This window comes from Styela clava, chromosome 9, assembly GCF_964204865.1.
Source record: "Styela clava chromosome 9, kaStyClav1.hap1.2, whole genome shotgun sequence".
Lineage (NCBI taxonomy): Eukaryota > Metazoa > Chordata > Ascidiacea > Stolidobranchia > Styelidae > Styela > Styela clava.
In genome coordinates this window covers 14,880,452-14,902,611 of record NC_135258.1, presented here as the reverse complement: position 1 = coordinate 14,902,611, position 22,160 = coordinate 14,880,452, and the positions used below count along the sequence as shown (strand labels likewise).

Here is a 22,160-nt window from a genome sequence, read left to right as displayed (position 1 = left end):
TGAATTGCACGAATGTCAAAAATGATATATGAACCAATTTTAGAATACAGGAGATTTGTCAAATGAATGTGCTTGAATACGCATTTCGTAAACAAGTTCTTGGTCTATGATCTAACAAATTTGACTATAGATCAGTTACATTATTTGTATACTGACTTTCGATTTCGGATGAGTTCTGAAATCTTAGCGTTTGCAGAATAGTTGCAATAAAATTTGTTCAATTTGCAGCTCTTTCGATTTGAAATCAATAGATAATTAATTAGTTCAAAAACATTTGAGATCTCAGTATTTGCAGAATTGCTGCCAGAAAATTTGTTTATTTTGCAGCTCTTTCGATCAAAAAGTAATAGATAATTAAATAGTTCAAACACATTTGCGTTGTCATTTGCAATCGAGGAAATTTTCTAATTATAATTTTTAGAATCACATATTCAGATTAGTCGATACAGAACGATAGATGTCCGCTGAATCTTTCATTCCTTTTCATGGAAAGTCAAATAAACATCAGTTTAAACAGAGGTTCTAAAAATAAAACATGTAAAACTAAAAAAAAGTGGAAAGTATCACCTGTATTTTTCTTGGGATTGATTTATTAAAAGATTATCATTTTTTTAAATCTCCGTTTGTTTAAAAAAACAAACTCAATAAAAATAGCATTGCGCAATCTAATGTAGCGATCATTTCAATCGTTTTCGGGGTTATATATATTATTTTTAACTTGAGAAAAGTTTTTTGCTTACATTTATTGGTTGGCCAAGATTTGACTGAAGATTATAAGCCACTTACAACGCTCAAAAACTGTTAAGGTTAGCGGTTAGGGTTAGCGTGGAGAGATCTATTCTAAATTCATTCTGGGGTACTAAGTTAAGGCGCTGTTCAACGGTGTAGTGCAGGGGTCGGTGCAATCTATGGCCCGCGGGCCGGATCAGGCCCACGGGGTAATATAATCCGGCCCGCGACGCTTCACTGAATTATAGTAACAAAACAGCTGTTTTGACGATTATATCCTTTACGTAACAGAATTTATTGTGAGACACGTGTAGACTAAATTATAATCTAACAAGTATAAAATTCACAATTACTCGTTTAATTAGCCCATAATTTAATTATAGTTACACATATGGCAACAAACCGCAGAAAGTTGATGCTAAGTGCAAAGGGTTCAATGGTGCCGAAAATATCCAAATGGATTTTTTTGAGATGCAATGCGATGAGGGAGTAAATCTATATTCTATTCGATAGATGTATCACTGCTTGATTTTTAATATAAAAAGTACCATCCGTCCGGCTTTTAACTTTCTGATAATATGTGCGGCCCGCCAATGACTTGCAATCCTTAATTTTGGCCCGCGAGCGACAAAAGGTTACCGACCTCTGGTGTAATGAATTAGTTATATGAGGTCTAACAGAATGCCGGTATTGCCAAAGCTACCGCGTTCGTCTAAGTGTGTTCGCTTCAGAGCCGTAATTGGCGTCACTTCATGTACGCCAAGCTCTTGAGTAATGGTGAAAATCCAAATTACAAATGCCCATTTCAAATTCATACTCTAATTCAAGTCCGGCTGAACACACTGTGGCAATTATTTATATTCTAGAACATTTTGCGCGGGGCGGACGACTAATCCACTAACCACAGTAAATTAAAGCGTTTTAGTTGTATAAACAAGGTTTAGGTTGACCCTGTGTGATTTCAGTTAAAATAAATTAATTCAAAATTGTTTAATAATTATTGGTTTCAGAATGAGCATCATAAAAAAGTCAGAAAATAAACTATCATCTATCAGTTGTGAACCCCGGGTATAGTCGGGGCCGTGCATTAGGTGCATATGACAAGTGCGAACAAGAATTAACTTATTAATAAAATACGAAAAGTGAATATATCAATTTACTTTGAAATTTTGGTAATTGTTTTTCTAGTTTTACAATTAACCTTACCTGAGGCAATCACTATTTGGTTAAAAATAAACGCGCCGTCGTGCACATTTGCGGGTATGAGTCATTCAAAATAAAATTTATTGAAGGAAATTTGTAATGGCTTCTCGGAATCAATTAGTAAACTATTATTTAAATGTCAGAATGTCATAAAAAAAGTTATTGTTGAGTTGTAGTTGGTTTATAAAAAGTTTAGATTCTGAAACATGCAGAGGTAGTAGCGATAGAGTATCAATTCGTGAAAGTTATATCTTATTGTATGTTCACTAAAATAAAGTTGTTTTATTATGATTAAAACCTAATTATATTTCCAATTAAATACAAAATTAAGCAAGCCCAATTTGTAAAAAAATATTACTTTCAGAAACAATTACAATAATAATTATTGATTGTAACTCATATTGATTTCCGCAGTTGAGTAGTAAGCTTTAGACACCGAATCCTTCAAAATGATTGCGAAATCAGCGTTTGTATTATCTTTACTTCTGTCAACTGTCAGTTGTCATATCGCGGATGAATATCATGATTTTCACTTTGAAATAAACGGTAAGGGTTTGGTTTTATTTATTTTTGTGCTGTAGTTTTTTTTTTAATATTGTTGTGTTCAATGGTAGTTTGATAAACCATTTAACTCATATGCTACAATATAGAGACGTTTTTTAGCATGTAGTTCTGATCGAATAATTGTCATCTGCAATAAATATTCGTTAAACTGATGCTAAAAAAATTTCAACCTGCATGTACCCGAATCTTTCGCTATCGTGTTTGGCGCGTTAAAATTTCTTTTCGTTGAAACTTGTTCTTTCAGGTATTTGAGTATTAACAATGATTTTGTCAAAAATAAAACAATAACCGAGTTCACCGAGTCATTGACTCGATTTGGACTCGAGTCCCTATTTATCAAGGTATCGTACTCAACAAACTCAGGCTGAGTCGTATTTAACTAACTGAGCTCAGTAATTGACTCGACTTCGGACTCGAATGACCCGTGACTCGACTTCACTTCTGACTTGTCTATAGCATTACTTATTTTAAAGATGAGTAACCTCTCAATGAATATTTTTATAGCGGAATTGAAAGAATGCACACCGCCAATGGAGGAAGGACTCATTGTGACGCCATTCAAAACATCTTACGCTGATGAGGAGAAAATCACTTTATCGTGCCAGGAAGGTTATGATTTGAGGGAAGGGCATAAAAATGCCACTTGCCAGGGAATGACTTACGGGGGATACGCAAAATTTAAACCCACGATTGGTCCCAGAATATGCACAAGTAGGCGAATAATATATTTCAAAAAAAGCATAATATACGACAATTATTTTTTATATGATTTCTTATGTGCAGAGTATAGTAACATGTAGACATAAAACTTACAAAATCACTTTTCTAATAAAATAAAAAAGGTGTTAAGTGAATCTGAATTGAAACGTAATTCACATCATTCAGAAAAAATGTCAACTCTATGGTGAGGTTTGACCTCTTACATTTATCAATTCTATATCAAATGCTTATATATACTTATAAATTCCTAGGAATAAGAGTAGGCACATTCTCAAATTGCGAGAAGAAAATGTAACCGTAGTTGCACATCATTTGTACAGAATGACCCCAGTCGTAATCTTTAAATTACAGACTTTTTTTCTTCTTAACGTAAATTTTTTTTTTTTTTTTGTAGAAACGCCCAGATGCGTCTTACCAATCCAAGAAGGCATTGTGGTTACACCTTTCAAAATGTTTTACGAAATCGGAGAAAATATTTCGGTGTCATGCATGGATGGTTATACTTTAAATGGAGATTCTGCTCTAACTTGTCAACGTGGAAGAAATCGATATCATTTTCATAGTTATTTCCCTGGAATCTTAGACGATGCAAGTTTCAAACTTAAAGGAAGAAACGCTTGTTCTAGTAAGGATTCAAATTACTGAAAATTAAAAAATGTTATACTTCGACGATTATTTTTTACGGTTTTTTTACAACATGGTATTGAAATCTAAACAAAATATTATACTGGGATATTAATGACTTTTGAAATTCAATTTCTCGAACCTAAAATCAAGTCTTGCCAACGAAATATCTCAGATTGCTAGCATCTGCTTGAACTTCAAAAAGTAAAGCTAATATGGTCCAAAAATGCAATTGCTGGAGATGAGATAACAACTAAAATTAGCATAATGTCTTCTGGCGTTTTCATACATGATGACTAATGGCCAGACAAAAGCATTGGGTTTATAGGTTTCGGTCCTAGTCACATTATGATCTTATATGTTTATGTATAAATAGTTCGTTTGTCTGGAAATGTGTTATAGAATAATAGGAAGTTATAGCTAAGTTTACATTTAGCAGCTGTGTTATTTAACCTAAATAAGAGAAATAACATAAAACTAATTATACAAAACCGGTGTAAAGGGCGTAGATTTACGATCGAAATTCCAGAACTGCCTAAGGCAGAGGTTTAAAAATATTTCGAGCTCGCAGCTTGACTGTCTCTAATACCAATCATGAAGCATTAAAATGATATTTGATGTTATCAACATTAAACACGCCAGAGAGTAGTTGTATAATTCATGAACACTTATATGATGCGATATGTGTTTTAGTAGACATAATTCAACCGAATACTTCAGTATACTTCGCTCTCTACATTAATTTACCAAATTTTTCCATTTTATGTTCTAAGTTTGAACAGATAAAAATATCACTTTATTCAAACAAAAACATAGATTTGTAACCACCAGCCTGAGAGATTTCACATAAGTGCAAAAAATAGATACTTAAGACACGGCTTGTGCATATGAATATTGTCGGGGTTATTGTTTGTTATTGTGAAAAATGATTTCCCTGCATCTAATGGACTAATCATTTTCATATTTGTATTAGTTGCTGAATTCGCTAGATGGCTATTACTCTGTCCTAAGGAACCCGATTTTTCACCAAATATTTTGCCAAAAATTCATGCGAACATTTCAAAATAACATATGGGAAAACGTTACCGAGTTACGTTTGTCCGCTCATCTCTTCAGCAGACACGACACTCATGTGATGCGTCACCTTCGAGTCAATATATTTAATTAATCATTGTTTTTTAAATCGTATATTCAACTATCACAGAGATTGAAGACTGTCGTCCACCCATTTATGAAGGCTTAACTGTCAAACCGTTTAAGCCATTTTATGGCCGTGGAGAGGAAATATCGTTATCGTGTGACGAAGAATATGAGCTTGTTGGTGCAAATAGTAGTATGTGTGATGAAACAGGATCGTTCGATATCGATGATGGTATAAAACATGATGGATATGACAACTGGGGCATTTTTCGTTTCTCCTCGTCTCCCTGTAAGAGTAAGTATTTCTAACTATAGTTTATGATGATTTATTATTTAGCGATAGGTGAGGAGGTATATATTACTTTTGGAACGACTAGAATATTTTCAGATCGACATTACCTACCCAATTGATTACACCCTGGGTGGGGTGGAATTTAACCCAGGCATGGCATTCGAACCCGCGATGTGAGCCTAAAGATTCCAACATCGCTCAAAGCTAACCGTTAGGTCCCCGGTCTTCTGCATGTTTGGAAACTTTGATAAGCGATAAAAATGGATGGCAACCTAAATAAATTGATGAATCCAAACGTCCTTTCTAAATGTAGTACATTTTATTTCATTCAATGACTCAAATATATATATATATATATAGCTTTTTTTCAATAAATTGTTTTGCATCACACAAATGATGCAAAGTTTTAATCGTTGTGTTCGTTGTAAGTTTTCCTAGAGATAGCCCTGCTACCTAACTATATTAACATTGCACCTACAAAATGTTTTGTTCTAAATTTCCTGAACAGTTCTTTGTTCAACGCAAGGCTTTCCTAATACATTCTTTTTTACGTATATATGTCAATTTTGAAATCTCATATAACCTAATGAGTGAAAATTATGGAATGAGTTCTCTATATAAAATTTCCTCCAGAGAAAGCTACTTGTTCTGCTCCAAAAGCTCCTCATACTGTTGTAACTCCTCTGAAGACCTCATACACGAGTGGAGATGAAGTTACGATATCATGTGAAGAAGGATATGTGTTAGTTGGATCAAACACAGCAGTATGTGGATATCTAACTTCTTCTGTATTCGACATGATGAATCCTACTGGTCGATTTGAACCTCCTATCAGTATAAGAACTTGCTCAAGTATGATTGTGTTGTGATTTGTTTTCTGAATCGTATTTTTTGACAAGTACTAGTTCATTTTGTGCATATGAAAGGTTAATATTTCTCGTTTGGCAAACTTGTTGTTGTTGTTGTTGTTTTTATTGCTGTTGGTCCCATTGGGGTTTGGGATCGTTGTTAGAAAAAAAAATTTTTTTTTTTTTTCCAGAACTCCGAAACCTTAGCGATCATTGCGCTCTTGTTTAAAATATATATACCGTAAATGCAATTATGTCGAGACTTGTGTAATAGGAAGTAATTTTATCAGAAAAACCGCTTCATATTCTCACAGACCCATTTCGTATTAATTTCCTTTATTTTAAAACAAGGTCAAGTGTTTTCTCCATTTTGGTGCAATATTACAATCCAGCTCAAACGACATCATTATTATTTAGCATAAGATGAAATTGTACTCATCTAAACCATAGACATAACTTGACAAATTAAACTATCCAATCTTCCATTTTTAACCACTCAAACTTTTTGGTTTTTCAAGAAAAACCCAGATGTTTTGCGTACAAAAAAAAGGGTGCAATAATAACCCCAGAAAAGGCTTACTACATGGTGGATGAAGTTATTACCGTGACGTGTGAAGAAGGATATGAACTTTTGGATCCCGATGTCACTACAAGAACTTGCACTCAATCGTCTCTGGGAAATAAATATTACCCAAAAATCAAAGCAGAATTTTTACCTGAAATGAACAAACCAATGTGTAGAAGTAGGTTTTTTAATTTTTATAGATAAGGATAAAGAATGATGAAATTGGTAGTGAAGAAGGAATGAATTTTGAAATATTTTTTTTTGCCTAACTTTGAAAAATGGCGCATGGGTTTGCGTTCGCACAATTTAACACAACTTTGTATCAACCGCCGAAGCTTAGCTATTTTAGACCTGTAAACACACAGACGAAAACTCTTCGTATTTAGGGCCCACATATAGTCTTCAAAAATTCGGAGGCTTCATTATTTTTTACCGCCCTATAATACAGTATTATCGGGTCGTTGATGATCGTTTAGTTATGAGACGAAAATTGTTGTATCATTTGTTGTTGTTATTCTTGTTGGGATGTTGGCTTTATATTTTAATCCAAATGCTTGGTCCTGGTTGAAATCCAATAATCATCACGACTTTATAGTTTAAGAACAAAATTTTGTTTGATCATTATCAACTAATGTTTATAATGTTTTAATAACAAATTTTGGACGTCGATTTTTTGCTCTCGAACTACATAGATTCAAAGTTAAAATACTTCACGTTCTGTAGAAAAACCAAGCTGCAAATCACCTAACCAACGAGGTGTTGTGCTGACACCAAGAAAGAAAGCTTATGATATTGGCGAGTTGGTTGAAGTATCTTGTGAAGAAGGATACGAGTTGAAAAGATCTAACAAAACTCTCTGCAAACAAGGCAGAGGACGACGCCGTTACAATCGAAAGGATGATGCAGGACCAGGAGAATTTGCACCAGAGATTGATAATAAAGTTTGCGAAAGTATATCGTTTTTTCCAGGCTCTAAAACACGTTACATATTGATATATGGTCTAATAATTCCTTCATTTTTGATTTGATATTGTGCAATAAAGATGTTCTTGCTGGTGAACCACTGCATTCGTTGAATGACTGGAAAAATGGTATTCAAAATTTTAATTATATGCTATATATAACATAAAGCCGGTATTTGTTAATAACTTGATTGATCAATTAGACTGATTATACAAAATAAACAATCATTTTTATATATTCACGCATAGAAATCCCATCTTGTAGTCCACCAAGAGTGGAAGGACTGACTGTGAAGCCAGCCAAAAGCTATTATATATTTGGAGAAAAAGTGACTCTAACATGTGAAGACGGGTACGAGATGAGAGTCGCACCTGTGGCTACTTGCAGACGATCAGGAACTTTTTTTAATCGACGACAAGATGGCGAATTTGATCCTGAAATCAGACGCGACGCATGTCAAAGTATGTAAATAAAATTTTATAGTTCAGAAATGAAAACGTTTACTATTTACTGATGCGACTCACTGGTATACGAGTCAAAATTAATAATTTCACCTTAATAATGCCGATAAAAACCACAGCGTTATATGAAAAAAAAGATAATAAAGTCATATGCAAAAAAAAAGATTTTCAAAATAAGTAACTCTCTCATTAGTAACACATTTTTACGCAGAGCCAACGGTTTGTATGCCACCACAACGTGAAGGATTGGTTATCTCGCCTCTGAAGAGCAGTTATATAGAAGGCGATATGATCATGCTATCATGCAGCGAAGGTTATAAATCGTCTTCCGAAGAAACCATGATATGTGAGCGTTCGGCTTATTGTGATGGACAAAGGGACGTTTCCGGATGCTTTTTCCCACATCTACCAAAGAAAGCATGCATTGGTAAGAAATTTGTAAAACAACAAATTCTAACGTTACTTCTTCTACGATCTCATTAACGAGAAAACGAAGTAAGCGTTGATGATTGCCTCGATATTGAAGCAAATGCACATTCACAAAATAGAGTTTACTAAATAAATTATTTCTGAAAAAATGGTTAATGATTGACGTTTTCGTCTCTTAGACCTAGTCACATTGACATATTGACTTCTTGAGCTCAATTTTTATCATCTTAACCAGGTGTTATATATCAGGTAACTAAACGAAAAGCTTCCAGTCTTTTTCAAATCTATAACAGCCTGTCCTAAGCTTATTTAGTAGTGAAGTTGTGGAACAGTTTTTAGGAGGTGTTTCCACATTCTCAACAAAGCTTGATGCAAGCCCCACTGATACTCAATAAGCCATTTGGGGGGGGGGGGGGGGGGAGGGGGGTATCGGAATATACACACTACGACATTTTCTATTCAATTTATTACACATTGGATGAGGTGGTGGACTGGTGGATATGTTTTTAAATCCGATATTATCAACTTGTAATGCCAACATAGTTAAAACCCGGCGCTGTCACCACTCGACCATCCATCACATCGTGTCCCCAAACCTCACAAAATAAACAAGTATAGTATATAACAGGGATGGCGAACCATTTTCACTCAGTGGGTCAAAAATTATTTTTTTATTGGGAAAATCAATAAGGTGGGTCAACGAAATTTGATTAATGTCTTCCTCAATGAGAAACTTGCTGTTGCATCTTTTCTGCAAGTCTTATAATTCTTGGTTGGTATTGCGTAGTTTTCAACTTCACACATGCAGTTTTCAACTTCACACATGCAGCACTTATATCGGGACTGAGGCGATTTCTGGTCTTTGATTTTATGAAATTCATATGCGAAAACAAGGATTCACATGAATATGAAGAACCAAAAAGAGTTAATAATGCTACGGCAAATCTTTTCATGGTTTCAAACGAGTTTGGAAGAGAATTATATTTTCTGCTCTGTTCTCAATCGCGTTGAAGTCACTACCTTCCTGCTCTATTTTTATTTCAAATTTCTGAAGGCATCGATTTAGATCCATTAATTTCGTTTTCCAAACGCACTTTCTTGGAAGTCTATCATTTCCATTTCTGAATTGGCCAGATTAAGCCATTCGAATTTTGCTAATTTAAGATCGTCGAATCCAGTTGAATGCGGGGAAAGAATGAATTTGCAAAGTAGCATCTAGTTCTCGAAACTGAACAAAACCTCGCGGAAATAACATTTTTAGCCTCATTTATGACACAAAAATATTTCTTGTGCGCATTTTCCCAATCTTCTTGTTTCACGTTGTTGTTGGTGAAGTACCTAAGAAGTTGTGGGAAATATTTCAAAATACCTTCTTTCAAGTCTGCAGAAAACACAGCAAGTTTTTTCTCAAATGCTTTAACATGCCCAAACATCAATAACGCAGTATTTCCACAGCCTTGCAATTTAGTGTTCAAAGTGTTGTAATGGTTTGTAAAATCCGCAAAGAAATGTAAATCATTCAACCACGTAGCTTCGCTCAACTCTGGGTATGTTTCATTGTTTTCAACTGAGAAACTTTTTACCTCTTTCAATAACACGACAAATCTCTGCAACACATTACCACAACTTAACCATCTTACATTATTGCACATTAGTAATCCAGAATATTCACTGTCGCGTGATTTTAGTAACTCTGCAAACATACGTTTGTTGAAAGCACGAGCTGCAATATATTTGACTATTTTTGTAACAACAATTAAAACGTTTTGAAGGGATTGAAAAGCTTTTGCACAAAGGGCTTCCTGGTGTATAAGACAGTGAAATTCAACGAAGTCGCGCTTCAACTCTTGTTTTAGTTGTTGAACAAATCCAACATGTTTTCCTATCATGCTTGGCGCTCCATCAGTCGTTACCGACACAATATTTTCCATATCTATTCCTAACACAGAAAATTCTTTCTTCAATTCAGTCATTACATCTTGGCCTTTTGTTGTTTCAGACAAGGTCATTAATTTAATGAGCTCTTCCTTCATTACATTTCCTGATGAAAATCTTGCAAAAACTGCTAAACGAGAAGATGATGTCACGTCGGTGCTTTCATCTAAACAAATTGAGAACATTTTTGCTTGCTTCAAATCAAGCAAAAGCTGTTCCGTTACATCTTCATTCATTGCAATGATTCTTTCCTTTACTGTATTTCTTGCAATAGGTAGCTCGTCAATTCTTTTAAGAATATCAGACTTGTTAGGGAAATCTTCGAATAGCGCCTCTGAGCAGTTTCTAAAAGCTGTTTTTATATACTCACCATCGGAAAGTGGTTTTCCATTAACAGCAATAACACGATATAGCGCATCTCTAATGACATGTGTTCCGTCCAGTCTGTTTCGATATTTGGTAAACGTGCAGCGGGGCAGCGTCAGCAGTTAGTAAACCTGTGGTGGCATGAACTCTCGCTGTGATATTACAGGCCAACAGCTCTGTGACATCACAATGGGACAGCGTGATTGAAACAGAAAGTAAATATTCAGTGTCTCCATCGGTGATTGCGAAGCAGCAAAAAGCGATGACACTTAATTTTGTATTATCAAGCTATTAGCCATATTACAGATTTGTTTCGAGGACGCTCCGAAAGTGCTTCACGGACCCCAAAAGGTCCGCGGACCCTAGTTTGGAAACCACTGGTCAAGATCAAATTTTGGCATTGTGCGCGAAACAATAGGCGTTATCATTAGATATAAGAATATGGTTATAGGTTTACCAAAATTTTTCATCAATGAAAAACTTGCTGCATCTTATTGTTTTTATAATCCTGGGTTCAAGTTGTGCAGTTTTCAGCATTGCATATGTACACTTAAACCCTGAAACCGTTTATTGTTATATTGATTTAGGCCGGTCCTATCATTTTTATCCCTTAAATATTGGTTTTTACTTTGCAATAATTCGTGACTTGGTGGGTCACCAAAATAAGACGGTGGGCCTGTGGTTCGCCATCCCTGGTATATAACAAGCAGTCTGGTTCAACTTTGCTATTTTTATTTACAGAAAAACCAAAATGCGACTCTCCAGCAATGAAACCAGGATTGAATGTTTTGCCAATGAAAGACAATTATTACGTAGGAGATGACATCACGCTTTCATGCAGCGAAGGTTACATATTAGTGGGACAATCGACATCCACATGTGTGACAAAATCGAAGAAATTGGACTACTTCCGTCCGTTCTCAACTAGAAGAATGACTTTCTATCCGCCAATTGGAAATACCAGTTGCAAAAGTAAATAGCTTTTGATTGAATTGTGATTGTTGGAGGGAAATACTTCTATATACAGGGTGTCTCAAAAGTAAGTATACACTTTTAATTTTGATTTGCTTTTCAGGTACTCATAAAAAAAGATCGTTTATTTCTTCAGAAAACATAGTATGGATAAGTAGTAAAATTTTAAGTATTATTTGCATTTTTCATCAACCCACGAAATGACAAAGAGATTAATTCAAGAAATGAGGTGCAAAACCAGTAAGGCAAACCCAGCGCATTTTTAACAGAGAATTTGGAATTAATTCGGCTCCTACACGACAAACAATTTATGCAATTCATCGTAAATTTATGAAAACTGGATCTGTAGTTGATGCACAAAGATCAAGAAGACCGAGGAGCGGACACTCTGAAGAAACATTCAGAGTCAAATTAATTCCAAATTCTCTGTTAAAGAGGCGCTGAGTTTACCTTACTGGTATGGTATACATGCTTCTTGCCAAACAGCAATTTTGCACCTCATTTCCTGGATTAATCTCCTTATCATTCTGTACGTTGATGAAAAATGCAAAGAATACTTAAATTTTACTACTCATACATTCTATGTTTTCTGAAGAAATGAACAATCTTTGATGAGTACCTGAAAAGCAAATCAAAATGTAAAGTGTATACTTATTTTTGAGACACCCTGTATGTATAAAAGGTACCGCATATCATAGAGTGAGACGTTAAGCGACGGAAATTATTTGAAATAATTAAACCCTTGATATTATTATGACACGATCCGTCGGTTTTATAAAGACTCTTCAAAGGGAAACATCGGGAATATAAATTGAAAATATACAGTATTACTTCAAGTCATATTATTCTGTAACCAGAAGAGATTTATTCCGAAAGTCATACATTTCTGACGGAATAACCTAATTTTCTTTGTCGTTATCCACGTGGAAACGGATACTAATTTCCTACTAACAGCAGCAGTTCGTTGCTCCCGAATAAATTATTGAAGTACAAAGTCATTTCTGTTTTCAGCAGAAATATTGAAATCGGTTAATAATTTTTAACTAAAATTTAATTCCTCGTTTCCTCTGCTTCTTACCAAATATTGAACCCCTTTCTTCCTGTTTGCTCTCTGTGTTAATTAATAATTTGCTTATTTGTTAACAGAAATAATGGCTACACAGTATGAAGCCTAGAAGAGTCTATCAAAAACGGAATGAATAATCAGGTTGAAGAAAATACAAATATTTACAGCACTGAACCTTAAACCATTGACGTTGAGACTGTTCGTTTTTTCAGCTTCCTTGCTAAATTATGATATATATTCAACTTGTAATCATTGGACTAACTTAATAGATATTGCAAATAATACATGTATGACACACTGCAAACGGCATTGCAATATATAATAAAGTCAAATAATCAGAGTTAGTTCGTTTTGAGAAAACGATTTATGTGATCAACTGATTCGTAGAATGATGCTTAATTGTAAAGTTGTAGTACATGGTAGTTGTACATCCCTACATATCATTCCACCAAGGGTGTAATAAATTGGTTAGTCAACACCGGAGCGTGGGAATTCCGGCATTTTCAAAAATAGTAGGCTTTTAAACATTATCAGATGCTTGTACAGGGGTTTTGATGAGAAATTTCACAGCGTTCTCTAAACTTTAGAGATTCTAGACTCTAGATCAGGGGTCGGGAACCTTTTTGGTTAAGAGAGCCCTACAAAGTACATATTTTCAATTGCATTTCCGTGCGAGCCATAAATGCATTTCTTGACTTAATCAGGCCTGAAATTTTTACTCAAAAGTCAACACATATATGATGTCAATATACATTTAATGTGACTTCTGATGCAGCATGTTGTCGCTGCGGGCCTTGAACGGCTGTTCACATGCAGCACAAGTTGAAATCTACGATACTCATCTCCCTTCCATCGTTTAGGCATCTCCGTAGTATTTTAAACACTAGATTTACTAGTCCGATCTGTATATGACAAATATTGTATAACCAGTACGTGCAAAAAGCTTTTTTCTATTGCTCCGCGACTCTATCGCTTTGTGATGTCACAAAATATGTTCCAGAATCCCCTAGTTTTGTCACAATGCCTATCTGGTAATTCTCTTATATAACATAGACATGCGCTGGGCGCGCCTTTTCAAACGTATTGGCAATTTTTCTGCCAAATGTAGCTATAAAAGAGTTTGAAATCTCGTAACAATAGTAAGCATAGCCTCAGAATATTAGATTCTTCTGGGAGCCATATGCCGTCACGAAAAGAGCCATATATGGCTCGCGAGCCATGGGTTCCCGACCCCTGCTCTAGATTAATGTTCTGCTGCGGAAACGTAGAACGAATTTTTGAATACAACATATTAGAACCCAATACACATTATCATTCCAACTCCATCTCTATATTTCCTATCACTAGAAAATCTAATTTTAAATTAAATAAGAATATTTGAATTTTGCGTAAGCTCGAATTTACAGCAATAATCTAAAAAGTAACGCAAAAAATTATACCGACAAAGATAGAGGCAGATAGATGGTCGGCGCAGGGATAAACATACAAATGCAAACATAATATTCTTTATTTAGGCACGATTTAATAATACTGGACCCAAAAACCTTAATAGAGGGCTCTATTCGGACTGAATATTATCTTGGTCAGTATGGTCAGTAAAAACATATGAGTTATCGTTCAAAGAAATCATCCAGCGCGAGGCAGACATGTTTAATATAGACCAATGAGATTAACAAGATTAATGATGTTTTTGGTGTAAAAATAAGATTGAAGTGGATAAACATAGACCAGCTTGATGTAGCCTACTCAAAAAAATTACTGAAGGTATGGAAACGTATCATCTGTTTTACTACTCTCACCACTGATATAGCGTTTGAGACTTGAGTTCGCAGTATTAATATTATTTCAACATTAATCACCGTACTTCTCGTCGAATCAACAATAAAATTGAACATTTATAATGGATTTCGTTAATATGACGATGTATTTACTATTCAATAGCAATTAGCATTTTTGCAATTAAAATGTTTCGTTTTATTGGAAAACATCCGAGAACTTTATATTGACGCGTGGTGGTATTTGTTGCCTGTTCTTGTCTGGTACCTTTGTGATATACCTGGATCTGACCAGTATACATATATCGACACAGCAATTAAATTGTAATTATTAATTATGTTTTTTTGTTTTTTTTTGAGTACAACCATAATTTTAAATAGGTTCTATTTCATGGTGGGTGTATTCTGAATTATTCGCTTTGTATAAATCGTATCTGGTTGTCTATATTGACATTATCAACAGAGACTCAAGATTTAAATTGTGAAACACAAAACGAGATAGCGATCGGAGACCGCCGACTTATCGATCTAGCGGCGTGTATCCTTCGCTCTGACTCAATAGCGACATCGCGTTTCCCATCACTAATTAATAAACAACTCGCTAATTATGCGACATAATTCATTCAAAATCAATAGGATGATGAATGCACATGCAAAATTTGGAGCAGATTCAACCTTGCTTTCGTGAGATATCGCGTGTGTGTAACAGACAAACAGAATACTTAGCGATCGAGATCGAGAAGTAATAAATATTACGAAATTGACAATCACAAATTTCATAGGAATCAATTTTACAAATTATCAAGAAATATGATTCTCTTGAAGTTACCTTCTCCCGATATCTGTTGTATAGTACTTTACGCCGAACAGATAGATAGATAATTTTTATTCTCAAACGCATCACTCACTGTAAAAAGGTTGCGAATTGTGTGTACGAAGTGTGTAATCAAATTAATGAAAACATAATGATAATTACTGGGAACACAAAAATACAGGAACACATAAGCATTATTACTAAGCTCTAAATATAAGGACTCTGAAAGCACACAGGGAATTACCTATATACGTATATAGGTCATGTCACGAAAATACTTCACAAAATGTTCAAAAGTTGAATGTTGCAAATTCAATTCGAAGCACACGAAATTTATGAATTGTTTTGCTTTATTCATCCCTCATATGCTACCATTTTGTCATATTCTTCAGGCTGCCAGGCGCAACCTGTCTCTTGCAGAACATGTTCATTACCTGTAACGATGTAATAGTATTCTTATTTATCACAGAAATTCCAAAAAGAAACATATTCTTTATATCATTGGGAAAATATACAATTGTCTGGCTCTAATTAATCTGTAGCTTGCATAAGTCAAAACAACTTCAAAAACTTCTTATGTTATTGGCAGAACAACATTGCTGACAACACTACAGCCCGATTCGGAGGAAGCTGATCTTCTCAATAATACTACCAAGTTCACAGCTTAATAGTGGTTAATTTAACAAGACAGCAATGCTCAAATATATGGACACGAATATCAAGTATCTGATCATTCACAGCACCGGTGCGCAGTTATGAGTCTTCCCGACTTTGACTGAATCGCCCATCTTGGATCCGCCACAAGTTGTGAAATTTTCAGTTTTGATGATAGCATTACAAACACAAAAAAACGAATCCCAAGATCCCACAGAAAATTTTTTGAAATAAATAAAATAGTCTTCTAGCGACAACAACAATCTTGAAATATTGAAAATATCGAAGCAATTGGTCACAACAATAACATAATACCATAACGATATACCATACGTTCACTCCGTGTCAATAATATATATATTTAGATTACGAATTACGCGAGAGTATGCTGGGGCACTTTACCAGATATGTTCGTTGGTGGTTGTCTACCAGATGGAACAAAAGTGAGTGGTGTGGCCTCCTGTATTCAAAATAAAAAACGTTAAAATTTCTGTTTTCTAAATCATTGGATTTATTTGTATATAAATATTAAATCTTACAATATTTGAAATCATATTAATTTCTGAGGATTTTCTGACTCGAATATTGTTGAGAAGTGTACAGCGGAGGAATCAAAAATTGCATTAAGATTTCGAGTCTCCATAAAGACTATTAAAAAATGATTAATAAGTATAGCTACAAAAAGTTATTACGCCTTCTACTCAAGTTGTAAAGAAATACAGCAACTTCATCCGCAACCCCGATAGGCTTCTCTCATTTGGATCCTTTGTAAAGTCGAATATACTGTATAACATGTAATTCACTATATATCCATAGATACCATTCTTGATTATAAACTAAATTTAGTTTTTGATCTGAAAGATGTAGGCTTCAACACACATACCTGATCTCCGCAACAGGTACAGCATCCTACAGCTTTTGAGCCCATCACACAAGTACAGATGAATAGAAGGAAAAGTAATAAATAAGTAACGGTCAAGAATAATGGTATCATTGGGTCCTGCAAAGATAAGAATTTATCACGACAAAGGCAAGGCCGCGTATAGGTTAATCGGTATGTAAGAAATTATGACTCACGTTCATAGAACTTAGGCTGATAGAAAACGCTCTCACCGCACCACCGAAGGTATCAAGTATCCCAAATACAGACATGACTATGTTGGTGATAATCTGTTACAAAAGAATCATATATATATATATATATATATATATATATATATATATTAAATATTTGTTGATGCTCAGTGATTCATGATAAGAGAGAGAGAGAGAGAGAGAGAAAGAGAGATTCATGGCTCAGTTCTGAATTTGGCGAAATTGAACAAGTTTATCTGTCTGATTTTTGATTGTGCAACGAGCCCAATGTCGTAAATTCACAAGCTTCAAATATAACTAGTATTTTACTTGTAAAGCACGTTGGAAATATTGGAATATTCGTAAAGAACGTGTTGAAAAAATATGTGAATGATATCGCCGCCATTGCATTGTTCTTATATAAAATAGGTGAAACAGATAAAGGACACAAAGTGTAACAATACTAATGCGGGCTATCTGAATTAACATTGTTTATGAACATATGGATACTCGAATGGAGGATGACCCGGCTTTAAGTATTTATTATGTTGTACTTATCACACACGTTTATATATATATATATATATATATCACTTACCGTGCATTTCGTTGTACAGCAATACTGTATCATTCCGAATATGGGATATATTACAACCTACAACAAGTAAGAAATATGACCAATTGGTATAAACTCGCACGGTTTCTTAGGAATAGTAATATAAACAAGACAGTTATGCTCAAATATGTGGACACGGAGGGCAAAACTAAACATATATTCATCAATTTCCCGAAAATAATATACTGTAACTTACTACTGAACGGACAACTCATCTAACACAACTCGACTACCCAGGGTACCGATAACGCGCACCTGTCATAGCTTTTCCAAGTCCTGTGACGATAATCCATTCTTCGTGATTCAGTTTCAACGTGAATTAAAATACCATCTCATCCGAGTCATTTCTGGTCGGCGGCGTGATAGATAGATAGCTTATTTTGAAAACTCCAACCTTGACGTAACCGCTGGTCGGTGCTTCCGAAAACAAATAACTGGCTAACTCATCCCATACCTGGCATGGGGAACGGTAGACTGTGGTACCTGATCTGGTAATATAGGATAGGACTTGCATATTTATCCCGGAAGAGAAGAAATCCGATAAGACGGCTTGATCATATGGCGTACCACAGTCTCTCACCCAGTTACCATACCGTTCCCACGTCCGCTAAACACGAGATCCGCTATTATGCGTTCGCAAACCGCCACTAGGTGCGCAAATTACGACGACGTCATAGCACACAAATAACGAATCCCATATAGCTCACAGAAATATTTGAAATAAACAAAAGTAATAGCTTTATAACGAAAAATACAATCCTCAACCACTGAAAATTTCAAAGTCCAGTAATAAAAGAGAAAAGCGAATTTTTCATAACGATAGGAAGAAGAACAAGAACATCATAATAACAAAACTATCCATAGGTTCATCTCGTGTCCAACAAAAACAACAACAACATAATATCAAAACGACCCATAGGTCCACTCCGTGTCCAACTAACTACAACACAGATTACAAGTTCAATGTACCGAAAAAGTTTCTTGGGATTTAAAGTTCAGTACTGTGACAGTTGAACTTACCCATGACGGAACTTAGGTATTCCTTCTTTTGCCTAGTGCTGATAAACATTTAATTACCAAAATTCCTCCTATTGCACTGATTGCAATCATTGCTCCAGTTATGTCTGCATTTCCACCATCATACTTCGCTATTTCACTCGACGTCATTATGCTAGCAATACCGATACCGATCACTGACAACCCAAGAAAAAGCTGCGCTTCCTGAAAAAGTATTTTGAAAGACGTGAAATATAACATGTATATATATCACAAAATGTACTTAGCGAAGGGATAATTATACTGAATGTATATATATCAATACAGAATCCAAAAGAAACTGTGAAAGAAATATGTTGCCGAAGTCTTGAGAGCATGTTTTTTTGTCTTTACGATCATAAAATATCTATTGTTAGTTCCTAACCTAATACTAATAGCTTATATTTCGTATAACTCATGTTATGTCGCTAAAGTTAGTCTAAATTCAATTGTATTTGCAGTACACCTACATGCTACTGAGCTCCAACTATTTCTTCTAATCACATTCTCAGTCAAGCAGAAATTTTGCAATACGGTATTTAGTTACCGACAATATCCTAGTCTAATTTGGTTGGTTCAATTCTTGTTTCTCAAATATTTGTACTGTATATATAAATATGAATCTGGCACTTCATGATTCATTTCTAATCTAAATTGAATTATAATTCAAACTTCATTTGGTTCTTATTTGTCACAGACGAAGTATCACTAATGAATTAACTCATATAATAAAGCCTCTCACCGCCAAAAGCAAGAACGTCTTTTTGTTTCTTTCTGCGTAGACCAGTCGAGATTGTTGATATGATATTTCGCGTACAATGGGGGTAACCACCTGAGCCGTTGGGTACGCATTAGACGAATTTGGAGCATGAACATGCATTGTACTTTTTTGTGACATATCCATTTTTACAAACTTTATATAGTTGCTGCAACAAGTAGAAATCGTTGAAACTTGCATTATACAAAATGTAATTTTAATCAATTAAACCTCCAACTTTATCCTGATATATTTATGGTCCGGGTGAAAATAGGTCAAGCGGTACGACGTGTATTGGAGGGTTGTAGCTTTGAAATATATCCGACCAACCTAGCATTTGTTTAATTATCACATTTATATACATTTAACAAGAGAGAAATGTTCAAATATACGGACGCGAAGACCAAGACTAAATATTTTACTAACAAATTCCCCAAATATCACACCCTGGATGAAGCTGAAGCTGAAACTGTGGCCTACGGGTACCCGAATTTTCCTAGCTTATCCAAGTCCAGTGATGATGATGATTCATTCGTCTAATCTCAACGTGAATCGAAATACCAAATGATTTGACTATCATATTTTGTGTAGTAGCCGACCTTACCTCTTACAGTACCTTACCTACTCTAGATATGGTCGAAAAACTTCCGAAATTCGCGCAGCACGAGGTCAGCTGACATGCAGTCACGGTACCGCTACAAATAATAATTTTTAATTTTGAAGCGTCATCACCCAAAATTTCGAAGTGAGAAACGAATCACATTGACGCCTACAAAAAGTTTTGAGTAAATAAAAGTAATAGCCTTCCAGCGACAACAACAATCTTTAACCACTGAAATTTTTAAAGCAATTGGTGCATTAGTTAAAGAAAAAGGGCGATTTAGTCTCAACAACAAGAAGAAAAGTACCAACAAGAACACCAACAGAATCACAAAACGATCCAAATGTCCACTTCACGTCCACAAAAACATCTGAATATGCAAAAGATAAATTGAAAAAAAGCTAACAAGACTATATGAGTTCCAACGTTTCTGTACCTTAAAACCGACTACACAATGTAATGTGCCCGTGCGCAATACTATTCAGATTTAATTTATCTTCTTTACGCAGCCTTAGAACGATTTATTCGAACGAATGGAAAATACTTACTATAGCAACAATACTGAGAAAATAAATGAGAATAACGAAAGAAAAATTTGTGAAAGCTAGAACCTCACCTGTTTTTCATCATGAGGAATTGTTCCCTCGTCATGGTGATTTTATATTTGCACACCGTACGCACGCCGAAAAATTTATTAACTGAGGGACGGATTCCCACATCATACAAGCTATTTACAGAATTTGTTGAAACCTTACGATAAACTAAATACCACTGAAGCTGATGTGTAAATATACACAACAATGTCAACAACTCTCGTCATTGGCGCTCGAACACTAGGCTCTGCCTATCCGTAAAATGTAATTAATCAATATAATATGTTATCTGATACACTATGTGGCTTTTCATCTCAATACATTCTGTTTATTAGACGCCAGTCTCTGCCACTAGATTTGGAAGAATTACAATCTTTCTCGATTAACACTGCCTGCAGTTTGACAAAGCTTCGACTAAAATAATTATGTGCGAACATTTTTTATGATGGTAACATTTCGAAGAATGATGATTTTTGAAGTGTTTACGAAAACAGCATTTTCCTCAACACGATAATCAATCATAAATACAAAACGGTCCATTGATACCTTTCGTGTTCAAAGAAATTTTATTATTAATGAAGAAAATGGTCACTGCAACAATGTTCATTGTTTTGTATCTTTAGAACGTTCATACAGATATGCAGGAAGGTGAATTGCCAAACCACGTCGATCCGATTTCGTTTAAAGTTTAGTTGCAGAATCAAACATAAATTGGAAAACCCCAATTTTTTGTATCCGAGTACATAACTGGTTCAAATATCAATCATGCTGAAGTCTATACTCCAACCGATGAACTACCTCAACTAGAGTAACTACAAAGTAACGATATGTGATTCGGTACATAAAATAAATCATGTTCAATACAATCGTATCATCCAGTTATCAACTTCATTTGAAAAGCTAAGGAAAAATGAGGAAACGGTACTGAGAAACGATCCATAGAAATCCTAGAGTCTTGTCCAAACAGACATTAGGTAAGACTAATATCCAAGCGGAGCAATTGCGAAATAAATAAGCAATGTTTGTATTCTGTTATTATGTTGTTTGGTCGGTCGGTTGGACCTCATCAACCGGAGAGTCAGAATTAAGAGCTTCGTCACAAATGGACAACAACTTTAAAAAAATACAATATCATTCTGATACTATATAAACTGCTACTTCGAACATCGAAAAGCGGTGTCTTAAAATAAAACTTCGCTATTTGCAACAGCAGCAAGGAAGTTATTTGTGAATTACGGAAGCGGACGACGCTAGACAGTATTTTTGGTTCTCCCGAAGCATTCGTACCAAGATGGCGCACAACCTGAACATAGTTTGTGTATCAGGTTAGGGTTCAGTTTTGTGCGTCATTATGGTACGAATAC

General features: G+C 34.9%; 2 protein-coding genes across 2 annotated transcripts; one reads left to right on the top strand and one right to left on the bottom strand.

The window, feature by feature from the left end:
• Window positions 1–2,278: 2,278 nt before the first annotated feature.
• LOC120340117 (complement factor H-like) lies at window positions 2,279–13,189 on the top strand. Its single transcript, XM_039408370.2, has 11 exons — window positions 2,279–2,478; window positions 3,001–3,207; window positions 3,611–3,841; window positions 5,045–5,275; window positions 5,906–6,124; window positions 6,639–6,863; window positions 7,409–7,636; window positions 7,897–8,109; window positions 8,321–8,536; window positions 11,581–11,811; window positions 12,958–13,189. The coding sequence occupies exons 1-11, from the start codon at window positions 2,382–2,384 to the stop codon at window positions 12,984–12,986; spliced, it is 2,127 nt and encodes a 708-aa protein (XP_039264304.2). The 5' UTR covers window positions 2,279–2,381; the 3' UTR covers window positions 12,987–13,189.
• Window positions 13,190–16,675: 3,486 nt separating this feature from the next.
• Window positions 16,676–20,854, bottom strand: LOC120339254 (uncharacterized). Its single transcript, XM_078116576.1, has 7 exons — window positions 20,820–20,854; window positions 19,588–19,771; window positions 18,888–19,031; window positions 17,793–17,849; window positions 17,198–17,290; window positions 17,004–17,120; window positions 16,676–16,768 (listed from the first exon to the last, which is right to left on the bottom strand). The coding sequence occupies exons 1-7, from the start codon at window positions 20,852–20,854 to the stop codon at window positions 16,676–16,678; spliced, it is 723 nt and encodes a 240-aa protein (XP_077972702.1).
• Window positions 20,855–22,160: the final 1,306 nt, after the last annotated feature.

Excerpts from the sequence above, each read along its gene's own strand:
- LOC120340117 (XM_039408370.2), top strand. The coding sequence starts at position 2,382 with ATGATTGCGAAATCAGCGTTTGTATTATCTTTACTTCTGTCAACTGTC. Across the intron at positions 5,276-5,905 it reads CTCCTCGTCTCCCTGTAAGA|AGAAAGCTACTTGTTCTGCT; the intron begins GTAAGTATTTCT and ends AATTTCCTCCAG. Across the intron at positions 8,537-11,580 it reads ACCAAAGAAAGCATGCATTG|AAAAACCAAAATGCGACTCT; the intron begins GTAAGAAATTTG and ends TTTTATTTACAG.
- LOC120339254 (XM_078116576.1), bottom strand. The coding sequence starts at position 20,854 with ATGACGAGGGAACAATTCCTCATGATGAAAAACAG. Across the intron at positions 17,291-17,792 it reads GCTGTACAACGAAATGCACG|ATTATCACCAACATAGTCAT; the intron begins GTAAGTGATATA and ends CTTTTGTAACAG. Across the intron at positions 16,769-17,003 it reads GTACCTGTTGCGGAGATCAG|TCTTTATGGAGACTCGAAAT; the intron begins GTATGTGTGTTG and ends ATTTTTTAATAG.